The 19,769-nt window shown below is 48.2% G+C and overlaps 3 protein-coding genes across 4 annotated transcripts in view; all 3 read left to right on the forward strand.

The window, feature by feature from the left end:
• The first annotated feature begins 1,417 nt into the window (after positions 1-1,417).
• On the forward strand, positions 1,418-3,059 carry LOC120897842 (leucine-rich repeat extensin-like protein 5). The gene is made up of 2 exons (XM_040302977.1): positions 1,418-2,166; positions 2,239-3,059. The coding sequence occupies exons 1-2, from the start codon at positions 1,776-1,778 to the stop codon at positions 2,724-2,726; spliced, it is 879 nt and encodes a 292-aa protein (XP_040158911.1). The 5' UTR covers positions 1,418-1,775; the 3' UTR covers positions 2,727-3,059.
• Positions 3,060-3,904: 845 nt separating this feature from the next.
• Positions 3,905-9,114, forward strand: LOC120894591 (splicing factor U2AF 50 kDa subunit). The gene is made up of 6 exons (XM_040297277.1): positions 3,905-4,073; positions 4,275-4,943; positions 5,014-5,105; positions 7,519-7,641; positions 7,748-7,861; positions 7,939-9,114. Exons 1-6 carry the CDS (start codon positions 4,070-4,072, stop codon positions 8,278-8,280), a joined length of 1,344 nt encoding a protein of 447 aa, XP_040153211.1. The 5' UTR covers positions 3,905-4,069; the 3' UTR covers positions 8,281-9,114.
• A 6,225-nt stretch (positions 9,115-15,339) lies between these two features.
• The window catches only part of LOC120896901 (protein obstructor-E-like), a 36,961-nt gene continuing 32,531 nt past the window's right edge, over positions 15,340-19,769 (forward strand). For both annotated transcript variants that reach the window (XM_040301411.1, XM_040301412.1), the window contains exons 1-2: positions 15,340-15,470; positions 17,202-17,691. In XM_040301411.1, coding sequence (XP_040157345.1) covers positions 17,628-17,691 — 64 coding nt within the window. In that variant the 5' untranslated portion in view covers positions 15,340-15,470; positions 17,202-17,627. The remainder of the gene's footprint in view (positions 15,471-17,201; positions 17,692-19,769) is intronic.

Below are 19,769 nucleotides of genomic sequence, written 5' to 3' on the forward strand. Positions count from 1 at the left end.
CGTAGCTCTGCGCACTGTATGTAGAGTATCTTTAGTTTTCATGCTCAATATGCTACTTTCCTGCTGTCGTAAAACGGTTTAAGGCATGACTAAAACTGTTCGCTAAAAGCCTGGAAGACTTCGGACGGTTTCAACTGAAGATCTGCCCACATAATTCCTTTGTGCGTCTCTTTTGTCGTGTCCAATAATTTGTAGCCCGCTCCATTGGAACCGAGCACTGTATACAACCGAAAGCCCGGGGTCCGATTGTCCATTTGTCCGATACCCGTGCCGAAACGATAAGCAGGATAATGAACTTGAAACTTTAATCACCGATCGCACGGAATCATTCCGCCTGGTCCCGTTCACCGAATGCAATCGCGTGAAACGTGAAGGTGGGTACTCCAGTACTGGTCTCCCGGCAACTTGCCAGCGGGAAGTTACTCCCCCCACTTCAGAGCGCGTTCGGCGAGGGGCTTGCGATGATTAGCCGTTGTTGGTGTGATTACTTTCTACATAATTTTCAAGCCTTGCTACACTGAGACATGAACTTGGCGCATGGCGAACACCAGATGCATCTGCGAGGGCAACATCGCAGAGCGTGCAAGGGAGCAACGCGTGTATTTGCATAGCACCAATGCATGCGCATACCGGACCTTAGTGCCTGCGCTTGGGACCGAGCGACCGCGCCAAACCGGATGATACATACCGGAACAAACGGCCCGAGCCGCGTGGCCCGTTCACTACTAATCTGCGAGTATGCGGGGAAGTATCCAGATAATGGCGCGCATGATTAACACCAGGCGTAGAGGCGTGCGGTACATTGCGCGTAGCTTTAGGTCGAATGTGGCAGAGTTCAGAGCGCTGCTGTGTACCGTTCGCGTGGTAGTTGGATTTGTACTTCGGATTAAATCCAAGTAGGTCTCGTTGGCGCTATGATTAGCCAGCGTGGCGGCGCAGGCAACGCATGTTTACTCCCAAACACCTTGCAGCGCCATCTGCGATGGTTTGATACTGCCGAAGGTACGCTTTATTCCGCTCTCCCCAATGTTCCGGGGACTCCCGCATATCGCAGTATCGGAATCGGATCGAGTGCAGCAAGGAAGTGACTAAGACAACGCAGCGCGCAATCAACACTCACACACGTGCGGGTCGCTCAAAAAGGGCTCCGCGGGGCAGCCTGTTGCGCCAACTGGCGTATGATTTTCCTTGTAGTGCAACTTCGCGTTCCCAGTGCTACCTCCACTCTGTCTCTCTCTCTCTCCGGATCCGGAGCGACCCGACCGTACGTCCGAAACCAGCCACATCATTATCAGGGTAGGTGGTGTCGTGTGTTACCTTGTCCGTCCGTCCCTTTTCGTCGTGGTGGCTTTTCCGCTTTTCCACGTTTTCTTTTCCGCTCGCCTGCTTGAGGCGGTAGGGTGTGCAGGAAAAAAAAAGGTAACAGCACTGCATCTAGTGTGCGGTGGTTTGCTGGGCGATTAGCTGTTTGTTTCCCTCCTGTGCCTATGGGTATCGCGAACAACACACGCCCTTCCAGAGGACACGCGGCTGGCGCACTGGCGCGTAACATGTATAAAAGACGCAGCACCTATCAGTGTGGTGTTCATTTATCAATCAAAATCATTGCACCGTGGTGCAGCAGCAACGCAGTACCCGAGCATAATCTCCCTTGTTTGCCTGTCAACGTTAGAGTGTGCATCTGCGCTATTTCGTGTCCGTGATCCTGGGGGTGACTTTAACCGTTCCAGAGTGCCTAAAAGTGGTTGTTTGAGTGCTTGTGAGTGCCGTTCAAAATGAAGCTGTTTGTGTGCTTGGCGCTGTGTGCCGTCCTGGTGCAGGCCGATCCGGGTGCGATCGGGCCGCAGGATGCACGCAAGGTGCGAAACCCTGCCAGTGGACCGACGAGCTACAATACCATCGCCCCGCCGGACAGTGAAACGCTCAGCAAGCTGCAGAACCAGGTGGCCCCGACCGTGCAGATCCCAGCGAGCAAGCTGCCCACGACCGTGGCGAAAGCGCCGGAAGTGGCCTCGCCGTTCCATACGATTGCACCGCCAAATGTCGCCCTACCGTCGCCGTACCTGCGGCAACCGGCGGCACCGGCCATCTCGCCTGTCTCTGCCCAGGGTCAGTACTATCTAGCGATGGTGCCCCAGTCCGCCGGCAATCACATGTTGCAGCCTGGTATGTTGGGTCTAGCTCTCCTCATTCTCTTTCTCGTGTATGTCCGTACTAACGATCATTTAAACTTCACAGCTACGACGCCGCTGATCATGCAGTACATCAATCCACAGGGCCAGCCGACCGGAGGCCTGCAGTACATTCAGCTGCTCCGCCCAGTGGTCTACCCGTACGGGGTGAACCAACAGTACCAGCAGTATCAGCAGTATCAGGGCTATCTGCAGCAGTCGCCAGCAACGCTCACCAACTCCCCGCACGGCCCAGTTCCGTCACCATCCTACAACGTATCTCCGACACCTCCACCGACCACATCCACTACACAGGCCGGATTCGTACCGTTCCAGCCGGTCGCTCCGCAGTATGCACCGGTCAGCCATCCCCAGCCCCAGCCTCCGACCGCCTACGCAAGTGGCCCAGTAGGGCAGTACTCTAGCCCAGTGCTGTCGTACTATCCGCACCGGTTTCTTATCAACCCGTCCGAGATGAACTTTAACACGAACGAGTATGTGCCATCGCCGGGTGACAGTGTGTACCTGAAGGGCGTGAAGAGCATTCGTGCCTGAAGGTGCGCTGAATCTACATCTTGCAGCCAGTACTGCATATCACTACCAAATCCCCGCCCAAAATGCCCACCCAAATGACAATCAACCAACCAGCAGGGATCGGTTTCCATTGGCCAGAGTTTCTGAATAGCAGATTGCGTCAAACCAGTCCCCCCACATCCCTATTGGGAAGATTGTATAGTATTAACGGTCCTTATCCTATTAATGCAACAGTGCATTCTGTTTTGTTAACTAATTTATATCGATTTTACCATCTGTGCAACAAGTGCCCGTCCCGAGACCGAGACCGTTCCAGTTGTTCCAGAAACGAATAAAACGTTACAAGTATTTTGAGGTAGAGTTTTCCTTATATCAGATGTATGCAGATAGGAGCATTTATTGAGAAACTCGTTGCTTTGCTGATTTCCGGGTAATTATTTATGCTTAAAAAATAAAATGAATCCTACAAGCAAATAACGGTCATTTTGAACGAGCCAAATGACAGCTGCTGCTTTATACCAGCACGAAGCTGGTCGAAACGGTTCCCGAGGCCAGAGTGACCAGAAATACCGATTTATCTGTATTCCTACCGATTTTTGATATGCCTACCGATTCACAGATGAGCCCCCTAAAACTACCGATTTTTTCATTTATCCTACCGAAAATCATAGATTTTTTCGTAATACTAACCAAAAAGTCATATAACCATTTCCCAAATCACGTAATGTATAAAACTCTACATGGAAATCACTAGCAACCAGAACCAGAAGTTCAACAGAGACAACTAAGGCCCGTGTCTGTGCTCCATCGCATGCGATTGAATCGCACGTGCTGTCAAACGCTTTTTCGTATCATATTGCGATTATTTGAATGATTTTAACAATATAACGATTATGAAAAATTAAGTTGAGATTGTTCCTACAAAAAACCACACATTTAGTTTGACAGATAAAATCGGATGCGGCGTCCGACAAAATCAATATTTTTGATTCCGCTTGATCCGCAGATTAGCTTCCATCTCCAACAACCCCCCCTCCCCCCGCTCAACACTTCAAAGCCTACCGAAAACTACCGAAAAATCTTAAACTCCTACCGAAAACTACCGATAAAATTTTGATGCGCCTACCGAAAACCGCTAAAATAATCTGGCCACTCTGCCCGAGGCTGTGCCGAAGTTTGACAGCTCGATTTCGCTTCTCCTTTTCTGGCGTTGTCCTCTTCTCCAAAACGGTGTCAAATACCGTGTTGTTGCCGCTTTTTCCCAAGCACGGAAAAGAAAAGTTTTGCATCGAAAAAGTGATCAAAAACGGCAGAAACCATCACTCATCGGCGAGAAAATCGTTCAACCGATCACAATAGATAGAATGTGTAAGTATTGGCAGTGGTTTAGTGCCGATGCCCGACGAAGCTTTCCGGCATGTTGCGGAGCGCTAGGCGTCGGTGTAGCGAAAATCAATATGTCGCTAGCGCTCTCCCGTCTGGGGCTGTGTTTTCTTCCCGTTAGCGGCGTTTTCCGCGACAAATGTCTGTGACGGGCGACTTATTTTTCTTTCCTTCGTTTACTTTTAGCCGATCGTGATCGAGAATATCGTGGTGGCGGAGGAGGAGGAGGAGGTCGTGGTGGTGGCGGAGGAGGCGGTGGCGGCGGCGGTGGTGGTGGTGGACGCCATCGTTCACGGTCCCGCGAGCGTCGTCGCAGCCGGTCCCGGAGCAGGGGAGAACGGAGAAGATCGTCCCGGTCCCGCTCGCCGTACCGGAAGCACCGTTCCCGTAGGCGCAAGCCGTCCCTGTACTGGGATGTTCCACCGCCCGGTTTCGAGCACATTACGCCGCTACAGTACAAGGCGATGCAGGCGGCGGGACAAATTCCGGCCAACATAGTGGCGGACACGCCGCAGGCAGCCGTGCCCGTGGTGGGCTCGACGATTACGCGCCAGGCGCGCCGGCTGTACGTGGGCAACATACCGTTCGGCGTGACGGAGGAGGAGATGATGGAGTTCTTCAACCAGCAGATGCACCTTTCCGGGCTGGCGCAGGCGGCCGGCAACCCGGTGCTGGCCTGTCAGATCAATCTGGACAAAAACTTTGCGTTCCTCGAGTTTCGCTCGATCGACGAAACGACGCAAGCGATGGCATTCGACAGCATTAACTTTAAAGGGCAAAGCTTGAAAATTCGTCGACCGCACGATTACCAGCCAATGCCCGGTATGACTGATTCGGCCGCGGTCAACGTTCCCGGTAAGTGTGTGAGGGCGTGGGTTTAGGGGATGATGATTCTTTACTAATCGACTCGGTGGTGTCGTTTTAGAAAAATTCTCCGGTGTTATCAGCACAGTGGTACCGGACTCGCCGCACAAGATCTTCATCGGAGGTTTGCCGAACTATCTGAACGAGGACCAGGTAAGTGTTGCTTGAGCACGTTGAAGAAGTGTTTTAACGTTGTAGCAGGCTTTGCATACAAGCAGGAAATCGAGCCCCAAAAACTGCATTTTCTAGTAATTGAGGAAGCGCTGTGCCTATGCCAATCCAATGCTGCGGGAATGCAAAAGAACACAGAATGCATGCGAATGGAGTATCTTTCGTCGAGGTTTTAGTCGCTACTTGTGTCGTTTTCTCCGTTCTTTTTCTCTTAGCTTTCTTAGCCTTGTCAAACACAAAACCGCCCCAACGGTGCAACGAAACCGATACAGCAAACGAGATATATTGAACATTAGCGATTGTTTAAGACCGTATGGCATTTCAGTGTGTGTGGCACATAAGCCACTTCTAGCTTCGCCACTCAGCTTTAGAATGGTTTTTGTTTTTTTTTTTATCCTAGCACGTTACGTTAAAGCGTCTGGCCCGTGTGTAGAGCCAGAACCGTCCCGTCCGGGTGTGTTCGATCTGACGACGGTAAATTTGTTCCATTTTCAGGTGCTCTTTTCAGGCCAAACTTTAATAGCTTCTTTTTTAAGGACGTTTGCTTTCCTAGCACAGGTACAATGCCTTTTCTTACCCTGTCCCCTTACCGATCGTTTCATGGATCATCGATATCCTTGTTATTTTTGGTAGTTCGGTGTGTAGTAGGTGGTTCCGTGCGATCGTGTGCGTAACGCAGCCACAGGATCTGTATCTAGCATTAAATTTAAACTTTCAGCACTTTTTGCATATTTAGCTCTCGATACTAGCGCGCGCCTGTTAATGATTCATATCCACCCGAGCAGCTTACCAGGCCCCCCGGGGGAAAGTCGGCGAGGTGCATCTACTAGCTCTGCACCTTTCGTACCGTTTCATTTCAGAAAAAAAAACGTTTTCAGCCACGTCTCGCTAAGACCGCGTACCGGCAATGGTCGTCCAGCTTAGAGAACATGCACTCACACACACACCGCTCTTTTGAAAGGATCGTTAATTTTTATTTCCGTTGCAGAATTGTTTCATATTTCGTTCTTATTACAGCGTGTATCCTTATCGTTTAGCGGGTATGCCGATGTATGGTTGCGACCGAACACCGCAACCAGAGTGTAATATCTGCATTTTTGTTATGTTTCCAACTCAAGCCTGATAACAAGAACTGATCCATTTTCTCTTCTTTTCTTCTCTTTCTTTTCTCTCTTTCCATCCTTGCTCCGACACAACCCGACTTCGGTTTGAGGCCACTATGCTCGGAACGGTCGGGGTTTCGTTTGTGATGTTCGCGCCGTTTGTTTTTCAGTTTCTAACGGAGGGCGAACCACATCGGTTGATTGTCGTTGAGCATTACTCTCTTTGCGTTGCATTGTTTTGTGTTCTAGGCATTTCTTACCTTCTTAGCTCTCCCCCTACCTCGCCCGCCGTGTACCCCCTTTTTTGCAGGCTTCACCGTACAACAAATATGTGCGTGACAAATTATCGAGAACAAAAAAAAAAAAAAAACATGCGAACCGTATCTTCCTGTTTGAAGCTACCATTTTCAGCTGTGAAACGCATTAGCCTCTCACGCGAAAAGCGCCTGGTGCTGGTGGTGGTGGAGGTTTTCTTTTGTAGGCAATAAATGTTTCCCCAGGGCGAAGGGTGTTTTTAGGTCCGGCGGGCTAAAGTATAAGTGATGGAGCACAAAGGGTCCATGTTTCACGTTTGGCCACAAGGCAAGTGCATTTCAGCATACAAAAAAATGGCACCACAATACTTTCCTATTCCCTATAATAATTTGCAGGAAGCGTGCTCTCGCCTTCAGCGTCAAAGGAATGCGTAGATACAACTGTTTGGTTAGGAAAGGAAAAAGGAGGAAATGTTAGGCAATTTGAAAAACGGAATAACGGATAAGGGAACAAAAAAAAAAGCAATCGAAAATATGTTTTGTGGCAAATCATGATTAGAGCGACAGGGTTAGTTGTACTTTTTTTTCTCAATCGATGGTGGTAAGTATGGCCGAAGTAGAGCAGATAGCAGACGCAGTAAGGAGAAATAGTCAGATCGGAAAGGCACACATCTGCTGGGCAGATAAAATCGATGTCATTGTTCCTTGTTTTCAAATTTTGTTACCAACTTGTACGTGTGGCAGGGCTAGAAAGGCATAGCAAGGTGGTTTCTAAGCGAAAGATCGTGATGCTGATCTTGTCTATTCTTCGTCGTTCGATCGCCAAAAACAACTCAACATACCCGTGTTGACAATGATACTAATATGTGTTCGTTTTCTCTGTTTCGTTTCTATCCCTGTTCCCTACAATACTCTTCCTTCCCATCCTTTACATGTTACCTCACGCCCACCGTTTCCCACTCAATGCCCAACTCCAACGAAAACACTCCACGCTACGATGCGCTGCTGCTGTACGATCGTTCCCGCAACTGTGAACAGGTTAAGGAATTGCTGCTATCGTTCGGTCAACTGAAAGCGTTCAATCTGGTCAAGGACGCCGCGACCGGGCTGGGTAAAGGTTATGCCTTTGCCGAGTACGTCGAGTACACGGTTACGGATCAGGTAAGTGACGGCTGACGGGAAGATGATAGCACAAAGCGCACACGGCTAATTGTACTTTACTGCTTCCCCTTCCTTCCTCCCTCCCCATCCCCACATCTTTCTATAGGCAATTGCGGGGCTGAACGGTATGCAGCTGGGCGATAAAAAGCTGATCGTACAACGTGCCAGTGTAGGAGCGAAGAACTCGAACGCGGCCGTCGTCGCACCGGTCCAGATTCAGGTTTGTGGCGGTCGGGCCTTTATGTACACTTTGGATACAAATTTGGCTCACCCTTTTCTTTCGTCGCTTCACCCCAGGTGCCGGGTCTTTCGCTAGTCGGTTCGTCGGGTCCACCGACCGAGGTGCTGTGCCTGCTGAACATGGTCACGCCGGACGAGCTGAAGGACGAGGAAGAGTACGAGGACATTCTCGAGGACATTCGGGAGGAGTGCAACAAGTACGGTGTGGTGCGGAGCGTCGAAATCCCGCGCCCCATCGAAGGGGTGGACGTGCCCGGCTGTGGCAAGGTGTTTGTCGAGTTCAACTCGATCGTCGACTGCCAGAAGGCGCAGCAAGCGCTTACTGGGCGCAAGTTTAGCGACCGTGTGGTCGTCACGTCGTACTTCGATCCAGATAAGTATCATCGGCGCGAATTTTAAGCGACTTTCTCCACATCAGTGCAGCTGCCGCGGGCTGCTGCTGCTGCTTATGGCGGGCGATCTCTGTGTGGTGCGCACAGTGACGAGCGCTGAAACTTTGAAACATCATAAATCTACACAATTCCATTCGCTTGAAGATTCCTGCCCGGGCGCAGCTGTCCATAAGTCAACATTTTGGCATACTTTTAGTAAGAAGAGGCAAACAATGTACATTTTTTTCAAACGTAGTGCAAGGTACCGCCGATCATTCGTGATAGCGGACACTGTGAATGATTTGGATCGAAATCTTTAAAACCGATTTCAAACCTATGTTTCAGCAAACTTTTTAATTAGCCTAATTTAACTTAACAGAACTGATGCAACTGCACGTATTACGTGCTCACGCTATTTTGTCACTTGTCTAGGAAGTGAACCACTGAACAGGATGTATGCTTCTTTCAACAAATTTTAACGTAACAACTGTTTGTATTTGCAAATCTAGTTGCGTTTCCCAACCGCAACCTCAAAAACCACAACAAAACAAAAAAAAAAACAAAAAAACTAAAAAAACTCAACGTTCGGACCAAAGTCGACAACGATCTTTCCTAGGGTGTCAGCGCACGGAATGTGTACAACAGCGCCGGACGAACAGCACGCGATTTTTTTAAAGGATCTTCACGGTGAAATTGCGCAATTTTCTCTAGGGTAACTTTATCGTAGATGTTTAAGATAACAAAGAGAAGAGTACGACGAACGCTACGGTGTGTGGCAGTTTGTGGACAATTTCACCCTTTCCCAACGGACGCGTCGAACCGAAGCTATATATTGAATAAATAAATGACCATGCAGTACTAATCGGCCGAAGGTGGTGTGTTTGAAGAAAACGGGATTTTGAAAGAAAACAGAATGTATGATTGAGCGGTGGGCTCTTGACATTAATGTCACAATTTATGTTTAATATTTATTTTTATTTTTTCAGTTTTTTCAGTTTTTTCAGATTATGTTTTATTATAATTATTTCGAATCTGCCGCTGGCTGTTGGCACACATTTCAAAGCAATTGTTAAACTTCAAGTACGGTCTTTCATGGAGCGGGAGGTTTTTTTTTGTGTGGCACACATTACCTTAATCACATTGCGCTGCGCTCAGCTTGCAACAGCGAAATCCCACAATCGGTGCCCATGGGCTGTGATTGAAGAGGGGAAGCAAGTAAACATTACATTAAAAAGCACAGACATACGCACGCAAACACGCAGGCTGTCTCTGCGTTCGAATGTTCGCGTAATGCAGCCACGCTGGGAAGAGCCCGTGGCACAGGGCGATATAGTAGTGGCGACCGTTGAGCCATCTGCCTTCCAATCTCTGGTGAGTACGTGTGCGCTTTTGACGCGCTTTGAATGCACAATGAATGAGTAAGTTGCAGACGAAGGTGTCTGCGCAAGCTGCGCTGGTTGCTGCTGGCCTTTTTGATGTTGTTGTTTGTTTGTTTGTTGTTGCCCACACGCGCGTTTGATGTGCCTTGCTTGCGTCAGCCGAAACGCAACGGCAAGATGATCTGATCTTGCCCAAGCGACCCAGAGTGTGGTGCCTTTGGCAAGTGCAGCCAATAATATAAGCAGCGTCAGGTTTATATCAATATCTTACCTTTGAGTGCGAAAGTTGCTTTATTGTACGTTGTGCACTTTTTTCATAGTTTGCCTTAGCTGAACGTAACAAAATAATGTTATGTATATTCAATAAGATGCCCAAAACGCCTTAACACGCGGATGCACCGTGCACCGAAGGGAGGTGGACGGTCGGCAAGACGAAACCGCGCACATCTGAATAATGCAATTGTGCATCAACCATTTTGCCAGTTTTTGATGACCAGACAATTTATGCATTCACGGTGTGTGCTGGACTGGGGGTGGTGGTGCAAGGAATCAATTGTTCCCCTGCGCTAACTCTCCCCCCCCCAACCTACCCGCATCGAGACATCGATGATGATTTATTTGATTTAAATGCATTTTCCGACTGCGCTTGCAGCCGCGCACACCAACCAACCAACTGGCGGGCTGAAGTCATTGACCCGTCTCCCCCTACTCCAATTTGGAATAGAGAGAGGGGTGACGGTGGACGACGGTTAATCTATCATTCGCGCGACAACCATTCAACCGAACCGCTGAATGCACAACAAAACACGTGCTCCGGTCCGGTCATTCGCGGGTGGTTGATTTCGCACTCATCCCCCCGCTCGCGGACACACACACACCCAACCGGACACGATCATCATTTGCCGGCATGAGCGTCTTTTGGTTGTGCCGGGGGAAACACACACACATGGTTCGCGAACTCGTTAAGCGCTCCTTCCCGCCTGCTCCGCCTTCCGTCTTACTGCTGAATGGCCGCTCAAAGCCGAGTGGCATAACTGATTGATGAGATTAGGAAGGAAAAGTGACTGGCCCGCCGTGTTTGTATGTGTGTGCGAAGGCGACAACCGTGTCATAATTATGATCCGCAACGGTGGCAGCATAATGATCGGTGTGTGTGTGTGTGTGCAACTAAGTGGAACGAAATGGTTGAGAAGGCGTCGGGTGTGATAGCAATTATTAATCACTGCGCCGGAATTGGATGCATTTTCTGCGAACGCGCCTTTGTTTAAAACCTGCCAGCAGAGATCACCCACGAGGACAACAATTCGTTCTGGTGGGCTTGTGTGTTGTACTAGCGGGAGAAAGTACAGCTGGAAGCTTGTAATAATTGAAATCGAATTGGAAACAAATGGTAATTGAAAGGAAAGGTAAATCTCCATTCCCCGGCAGCGGGTTCAACAGACAGATAATTCCTATTTGATTGCCCTGTTTTTGTTTGCCCTCTCTGAAACACTTTAGTTAATAGTTTTATTTCTTGTTGTTTTTTTTTCAGGCTCGTTCCATGGGACACCTTTACACAACGCTCAACGCTTTACAGTGGTTGCTATATGCTCATCGTCATCAGCGTCGACAGCATCGTACAATGCGATTTGCAATTAGTGGCGATCATTAGAGCTGTTTAGCAGCTACAAACGCCAATCCACAAACCGCATAGAGGCAGTAAAAGTTACAGGACTGGGAGGACTGCAAACAGTACAGAAGCTGCACACTTGACTTTCTTCTACTTTCCCTAGGTGCGTATGGGTGATTTTTTAACATCGATTCTGGGGTGCAGTACTGACTAATTACCTCTCTTTCCACCCGGCAAAGGGAAGGAGCGTTGATTTCATAACAATTATTGACCCCCTGCCGATCAGACAAGCGTGTGTTTGTGTGTGTGTGTGCCTTCCTGTGGGGTTGTTTGTAGCGGTGATTTGTGTTTTTTTCACGTGCTATTTTTTATTGTTGATTAACACAAGCGTAAAAGCTGGTTTTACCGGTGATTAGATCATTGGGGTTGAGGTGCAGTTGCAGATGGCGTCAAGCGTCAAACAAAAAACAATGAAAGGAAAGGTAAAAGAGCGCGTGTGTGCCTAAGCGAGTGGAGTTTTAATTGGATTGGGTTGGGTTGGTGGCGCCATTTCGGTAGTCGGTCGGGGGCTGTTTATTTAACTGCCATTATCGGATCATCTCGTTTAGCGCGTGTGACGAGTTGTTTATCCTCATTAACTGCCACTGCAGGATGGTTTCGGGGTTTTTTGTGTGTGTTTTTTGTTTGGTTTTGTTTTGGATTGTTTTATGTTTGGGCGTTTAGTTTTAAGCACACCTGTTACACATTGTAGTTACAACAATATGTGTTTTTGTGTCAGCTTTTCTCGTTTCGCTTTCATGCTGACTGGTCATATGTTTTTTTTTGCTTTACTTTCCCTTTTCACTAACGTTTTATGGCTTTCTCGGTAACCTTTGTTTTTTTTTTACACAACAACCGTCAAACTGCATGTTGCACAATGCAGTTGCCCCTCTAGATTGCTTTCTGTATACCGCATCTAATCCCGCATGCGAAAGGAAGGTGAACGAATCCATCGCGTCGCCGGCGGTGGGTTGACGGTGCCAAAGGGCAGAGCGTCGAGCGAGGACGCATTGGGACTGCCGCCGGCGAGCAGGTAGGTCAGTGGGTGGGCTTTACTGAAGGGCAAAAGGGCACGCGAAAGGAAAGCAATCATGCGCTTTTGGGGTATGCTGCTGGCAGAAGCGATCGGCAGAAGCTGTGGCGAGGCAGCAACCGAGCGCTCTCGATCGAACGCTGTGATATAACCGATGGGGGGAGAGGGCGAAAGGTCAATGTGTGTATCCGTTGCCGTGTGTGAAGCATTAAGGAAGAATCAGGTTGCTTTTGTTGTTGTTGCTTTGGACCTTTTAACGGGTACGTGCAATGCAACAACACACCACACAAAGAAATTTAACTATTAGTGAATGCTTTTTTTCGCTCTGTTCGTTCTCCTTCCAGGCTGATGCCTGCATTCGTTTGTGGGAATTTGATCGCGCACTAAGGTCCCTTCTCCCATCCCGTGTTTTTTTTAATCCGTGGCATGCAGTAGCACGAGTCCTAAAGGCTCGAAGTAACAGGTTGCACAGGTTTCGCCAGCCGCAACCGTTTCAAGGTCGTTGGATCGTAGAACAAGGGAATGATCGAGATGAGAAAAGACGCACACAGACACACACACACACACATACACACAGACAGACAACGACTGCCGGATTCTTGTTTCGAGGGCTGCCTCACCGCTTGCCACCGCTTCATGATGGGGTGTCAGACGCGAACGGGGGTTCGTCGCTTGTAGTCACTCTTCGCACGATCCTTTGGTATTTTCGGACGAATCTTGTGCTTGTTGCAATGAAGCTACCGCACCGAGATTGAAGGTGAAGAAAACCTCCTCTTCTGCGGGTAAGGAGGCTGCGTGTGTGGGTGTGTGTGGGGGAATAAACTGGATTCTAAATGTAAGTTTCCCATATTTACAGCTGCCCCACTTTTACTGCCTTTGGTGGCGTGCTTGATGTAAGTGATGGCTCTCTATCTCTCTCTCTCTCTCTTTCCTCCATTCGTGTTCATACATGCCAGTCAGCCAGTTGGCCGGAGTTTTAAATGTCAGCCCGAGCCTGCACCACGGCAACTCTGCCCTTCATCCCCCGGACGATTTTGCGAACACAAGCGAAGATGGTATTGGAATCTGGCGATTCCTCCTTCAGGTTGCTTACCATAATAAGTTATATAACTTTTGCCACCAAAAAACAAAAAATAAGAAAAAGTAGATTAAGAAGAACCGGGCCAACCATTTACCCCTTCGGTTGCAGCGACAAAGAAAGGCGCCTCAGGGGCCAGACACACCGCGACCCCAAGACTGCCGTTTGGCCGTGCTACTGCCCCCGGAGAGAAGCCCGTTTGCCGGGTTGCGGTCGTGCTTTGTGCAAAACGCTACTACTCCCCGCCCGCGGAAACCGGAAGGGATCGAAATTGATTATTTTTTTGCTTAGCAATGGGGGAGGGGGTCGTGTTTGGGTTGCATGATTATGTAAATGATCTTAACGACGCGCCCTCCCAAAAACAGCGCCAAACAGCGGTCTCCTCGCGAAGCGAACCTGGAGGAGATCGCACTAAAACGCACCGCCGCCGCTGCTTTGGGTAGGCTTTGGCGTTACACAACCCAACGACTGCAGCCTCTCGCTGCGAACCCTGAAGGCAGGGCGCCATGTCGTGTACAACGTGATGAGAAAATCAAACCATATATATGTAACATTTGTCAAGGTGTCGGCAATAGACTGATGCCATCGTGCGTTAAAAAACAAAACAAAAAACAGGAAAAAGTTTCGCGCAACCCTGTGCGCTTTTCTTTCGTGCTTAGAATGGCCGGCTTGACGCGTATGACTCATCGGGTGGCGCGCGTTTCCAATCTGTTGTCTGTTTCCCATATCAGGCCGCTGGCAGGTTGAAAGCAGTGGCTCGCGCATCAAATCAAGCGTCTCGTTTCGAAGCGCATCTCGCGCTGCCTCGTGCATGCGCATCGTGTGGCGGGTGCTCGTGGCGCTCGTGGCTTGGCGCATGAAACGTCATCACTCTCGCTTTCACTTGCTGCTTGCTGGAATCGCGGCTTTATTTGGCCATTCGTAAAACGGTGCGAAAATAGGTTACGCAAGAGGAGCGGGCAGCTTTACACGCATCTCCCTTTTTCGCTCTCGCTCTCTCTCTCTCTCTCTCTCTCTCTCTCTCCGTCCGGCTTCTGGGGTGGGCTCATCGTTGGAGCCGTTTTTGGAGCCGTAAGAAAAGCATTTTTTTTAAAACGATGTGCTTGTCAATCGGCTCGGGTGCCGAAAACATAAGGTAAGCAATGTTAAGTAACAACTGTTGGCATACTCTCTGGTGTAAATGGGAGATTGAAATTAAGATACAAACAAATTAAGATAAGCGGAGCGCTTCCCCGTTTGGTGTCGAAGGTGCCAGGGTGAATGCTGAAAGCTGTATTGATTTAAATGTTGTTAGTTTTTCGTTTTTTTAGGGAAAAATCGGCAAAAAGCTTAAAAAAAAAACCCCAAATGTCGCCACGCTCATCGTGGAGTGGACCCCCAAGCCAGCAAGTCGGGCTTCTCGGTCTCTGCTGCATCGCACCAGAAGGCACCGCAGAACTGTAGCAAAACGTGCTCCATTCGGTTGATGAGAGGGAAGCGGGGCAGCGACTAGGAGGAAGAGAGAAATGAAGATCGAAAGAGCACGATCACTTGAAAGAGCACAGCGGCGGGTTCGTCGTGCTGTTGCAGCTCCAATGCAACAGCAGCAGCTAGCAGGCTGGCTCACTTTGTGTCTACGATGTGGTTCATCTCGATCCGTTCGTTCGGGCCATTCGCTTTTCATGCCGCGCTACCCCGTTCTCTTCCATTTCTCCTGCGGTGCAGTTTACCGCAGCATGTTTCTCCGCCTGAAGGGACAAAGTAGAGGAACCGAGAAGATTCCGCCTGCCGGGAGGGGCCCATACCTGTGCCTGCCTGGCTGTGTGTTTGTGTTTGTGTGTGTTGGGTAAGGGAATGAACGAGATGGGAGCTGTTGATCATGTTCGTAATGGATGGCGTGAGAGAAGCGAGCGAGCGAGCGAGACCCTCCAAACTCCCACCAAAGGTCCGCACAGTCGCGCATTCCCACCGAGACGACGCACGCTGGCCTGCCTTGGGTTTGTTCCCCGTCGGTCGGTAAAACTGGTCTCGCCGTCGTGCGCGATCGCGCTGCCCGGTTCACAGTTCGTTTTGGCCACTGCAGTGACAAACATCGCGTAAGGTTAGTTACCCTGCTGTTCCTTGTGCGTGTTTTGCTGCGGGACCTTCCTTAAACCAGCATCCCCCTCCTGTCGGGCTACATCGCATTCAGTGCTCTCTGTTCTGTTCTGTTAATGCTGTAGTGAACTGTCCGTGTGTGTGTGTGTGATACTGTATGCGATCCGTTTCTAATCTTGGGATTGAGCGCAATTTTACCCAACAAACCCCAAAATGGGAACCTTACAAGATGCTGTTTTGGGGGGAAACAGCTTACAGCCGACATTAACAAACGCACACATACACACACACAAACACATCGGCTGGCCAGTGAAAATTACGGACCGTGTGACATTTTCCTGATGCGCTGGGCGGGATGGGCAAACGCGGCAAACCATCTTTGTAAGCCCTTCTTAGTCTCGGCAGTAATCGGATTGGAAGCAGGCCCTTTCCCTATCCCTCCCTACCCTTCGTTTCGTGTGTCCTCGCTTCGCATCCCAGCGGTCACTGTAGTTTAAATTGAGTGAAGAAAAATCAACTTCACCTTTCCGCAGACATTTCCTTGTTTTTTTTTCTCTCTCTCTCTCTCTGCTGTAGCTTTAATAACTGAGTCACTGCGACACAATATGGGCCTTCGTGTGTCTGTCTATTCGAATGTGTGCATGAATGTGTTTTTAATACCTTTGTGGGAAATCGAGACGTTTGATCGTTGTTCTATTAGGTTCCTCATGGCGCGGTGATAAGCGGCTTGTTTACTTTCTTCCTGTCGTTGGCGACAAAGCGAATGCGAAGGCATTAGCCTTAGTAGGGGAGCTACAGGGAAGCGGAGATTTGTAAAAAGTAAGCGGTGTTGCTTGTTTGTCTATCTCGTGATTGTACCGCGGAGCAGATTTTCCGATTGTTTTGCAATAAAAGGACACAGCTCAGGCGAAGCGAGAAGCTGCTTTGTGTAATCTTTTCATTGCTGCTGCTACTGTGTTGCGTAGAATTTTCGCACTGAACAAAGCATAAACCATACAATTGGTGACCGAACATAGGCGGTGGGCTCGGTGCAAGTGATCCACACAATAGCTTGATTTAATTAGCTTAGTAATTAGCTGTAATAATTTAAATGGAAATATGACTACTCTTGAGCTTTATATTGCAAAGGAATGACAACTTTTTGATTGCGTGTTGCTAAGGTGCCACTCCTCAATGCTTTTGTATGGAGTTAAAAGCGATATGTCGCTATTTTCGTGACATTCTGAGTGGGAATCAAAACGTGTCCGTCCATGGGGAAGGCGATGCGTCAATCAATTTAGATTTTAGCTTACAAACATCAGTCTTTTTTCCATATTTTCCTATTTTCCTTCATATGTGTTAGGTTCGATTGCATTACCGGATGCAATGCCGGATGCATTTCATAGGCCAACACCACCGAAACGTACAATGCCCAGTAACACATTTCCAAACCGCAGAATCTAATTAAATAAAGGCGATGAAAAATCCCACCACCGGAAGGAAGTAAACTAAAGGCTACAACACACTGTGATTGCAACAGCAAAATGTCCAACCAAAAAAAGGCAAAATTGAAAACCACAACAAAGCAAATGATTATTTCACAAACGTTGATACTGCAGCTTCGGCTACCTTTTCACCTAAAAACCATCATACTCTCCCTCTTTTTTTTTGCTTTTTTCTCGTATTTGTTTTGGACTAAATAATTGTCGATTGAATGGTGTTACGGTTTTTTAAAGGTTACATGCTTAAATTTCAGCCTCTCTCAACACGGCAGCTCTATTTATTTTGATTAAATTAAATTATTAAATTTTACAAACTACCAGCATTAATCTGCTGCTGCAAAGTGCTAAAAAAAGGAAAATAAACCAGTTTGCAGCATCGAATTTGTGTGTCTGTGTGTCTGTGTGAGTGTCAGTGTCAATGTGCACCGGTGTGCAAATCTATGCCAGCTAGTGAGTGCATTCGATGCTGCATGTGTGAGAAGTGCAAGTGCAAAGCTAATCGAGATCGCAAAACCAGATCGACGCTAACGGGTGAGAAAAAGTGAAACCTCTCCGCACGGTGAAATCAGTGAGCAAAGATCAACCCGAGCAAGAGGAAAAAAGGAGCAACCGAAGAAAGTGAACCCAGCCCAGCAGCAGTCTTTGGCGCATTGGTGGACGGGACATTTCACTCCGCAATAATGATGTCGATGGGACAAGCGTCGTGGAAAGCGCACGGGATCATCCTGGCGGCGCTGGTGATCGGTAAGTTGCGGCCGTTCTGGAAACACGTTTTACGACCGCCCAGGGCGCACAACACAAATTCAATTTCACTTTTACACCGCTGGGCGGAATAATAACGGAATGAAATGGCCAAGTCCCCAACAGCAATCCCCCCCCCCCCCAGAAATAATACGCAAACGCGTGAGACCTTTTCGGCGCACATCCGGAGTGCCAAAGGGGTCGCACACACACACACTCGGAAAGTGTTTAATGATAAGCATAAAGTTTTTGTAGATGTTTCCCAGCAACGAGCATCATCGGTATGTTGGTGTTCTAGCCATTGCGGGTTTAAGGAAACGCTTCACTCGGGGACATGGGGGACATCACTCCGGTCGGAATAAAACAGTTTCAGCAGTTTTATGGGTTATATAACGCCGGGGACGGCACTTTTTGGAGTGGAACTCCCGCTGGGACACTTCGCAAATCGGTGCCAATTGTTGGTTATTGTTGGTTTGTTGGTGAAACATTTCTGTCTCAAACATTTCATTTCTGGCTAGAATCCGCTTTAAATATTCTCTCTGTGTGTGTTCTTCAATTTCTGCTCGATGGGTAAAATCAGTGTTCTGAGCTATTTGTGAACCGATTTTGTGAAACTTTTTAACACAATTTAATAAAAACAAATTATTATTGCTATAAGTAAGCACAGACATCACCATTTGGGGCGCTACTGCTTACTGGCCGGGGTTTTTTTATAGCGCCGTTTGTTCCATTTTTATTGGAGGGGTTCTATGAAGGAGCATTCTTCTGCATTCCAATCCATTTACCCTTCCGGCGTGCTGGGAGCTATTTAAGCATTGTTCTTGTTTTGTGCTGTCGAGTACCACTGCTCTTCAATAGTCTATTGCCATCGGGATGGGAATTGTGGAAGCTTTCTAGCCAAAATTACAAGAATCGCTTTCGATAAGGAAATCTGTTCAATTCTGCAGCCTCGTTCGTCGCTGACGTTGAAGAGTATTGGGCATGCACTTCCGGGCAAACCTCGGCGTTTGGTTGTGATTGAAAACTGTTCAACCAACCAGAAAGTGCTTCGATAAAACAGGCCGATCGACGATGACTGGTGGGCGAATGAGTTGTGCGTTTTTTTTCTTCTTCTCAGGAGCCTAGCGGTGCGTTATCGGCGGCGTGTGCCAGGAAATGCGTGTAATCAATCCGCGTCCCGAAAGACCCTGGGACGACGGGCGAGATCTCCCTGTCGACCGGGTTGTGGGTTTCTGATACAACCAAACAGAAATAATAATAATAATAGCATTCTGGGAAGTGTCATCATTATGTGCGAAAGGAGTTCGGAGAAATCTGGATCACGCGGGAGCTCGGGAAAGCATAAAAGTGTAATAACAGGGAAAAATCGGTAAAATTTAATAAAAATACCCACAAAACCGTTGTTCTTTTTTTGCGGAAAGCGTGTCATTTTTCGTTTGAAAGCTCTTTGTGTGGCATTTCCCATTGGTGTGCCAAACGGTGGCAGCAAATTAGTACGAACCTAGTGGACTCGTTTTCGCTAGAAGATAGGCTAAACGTGCGATTAAACAGTACAATCGTCAGATTACTCTACCAATGACAGTAACGAATCGTTCACATATTTTTTGCCCGTTTGTCGCTTTTGTGGATGATGCGTTATGGCGCTTTGCTCTCGTTCTTTAGGTTAGCAGGCAGTAGGAGCAAAAAAAAGTATTAATGCTCTGCCTCGTATGTTGCCATTTCGATGAAAGATAACCTGATGACTGATGGGTGAAGTGTCCGTTGATTACGTTCACCGAACGAGATTGTAGCAGTGCGCTACGCAATTGGTGGTTTGGTGCAATGGCGTTAGAAAACGACTTTTCCCATTAATATTGAAACAAATCCGTATTATGTCGTTTTGATTAAAGCTCTCTTTGAGTAATATACGAGCGCATTTTATGACTTTTGCAAATCTTACAGATAACTTCAAACCGTTATTACATTGAAACATGGCTTCACTTAGTGTTTGCTTTATTTTATTGCACTGGATGTGCAGCTTGTGCATAAACACCATCAGAGTCTTTCTCTTGAAACCATTGTTAATTCTTAAGGGGGAAAAA

This window comes from Anopheles arabiensis, chromosome 2, assembly GCF_016920715.1.
Source record: "Anopheles arabiensis isolate DONGOLA chromosome 2, AaraD3, whole genome shotgun sequence".
NCBI lineage: Eukaryota > Metazoa > Arthropoda > Insecta > Diptera > Culicidae > Anopheles > Anopheles arabiensis.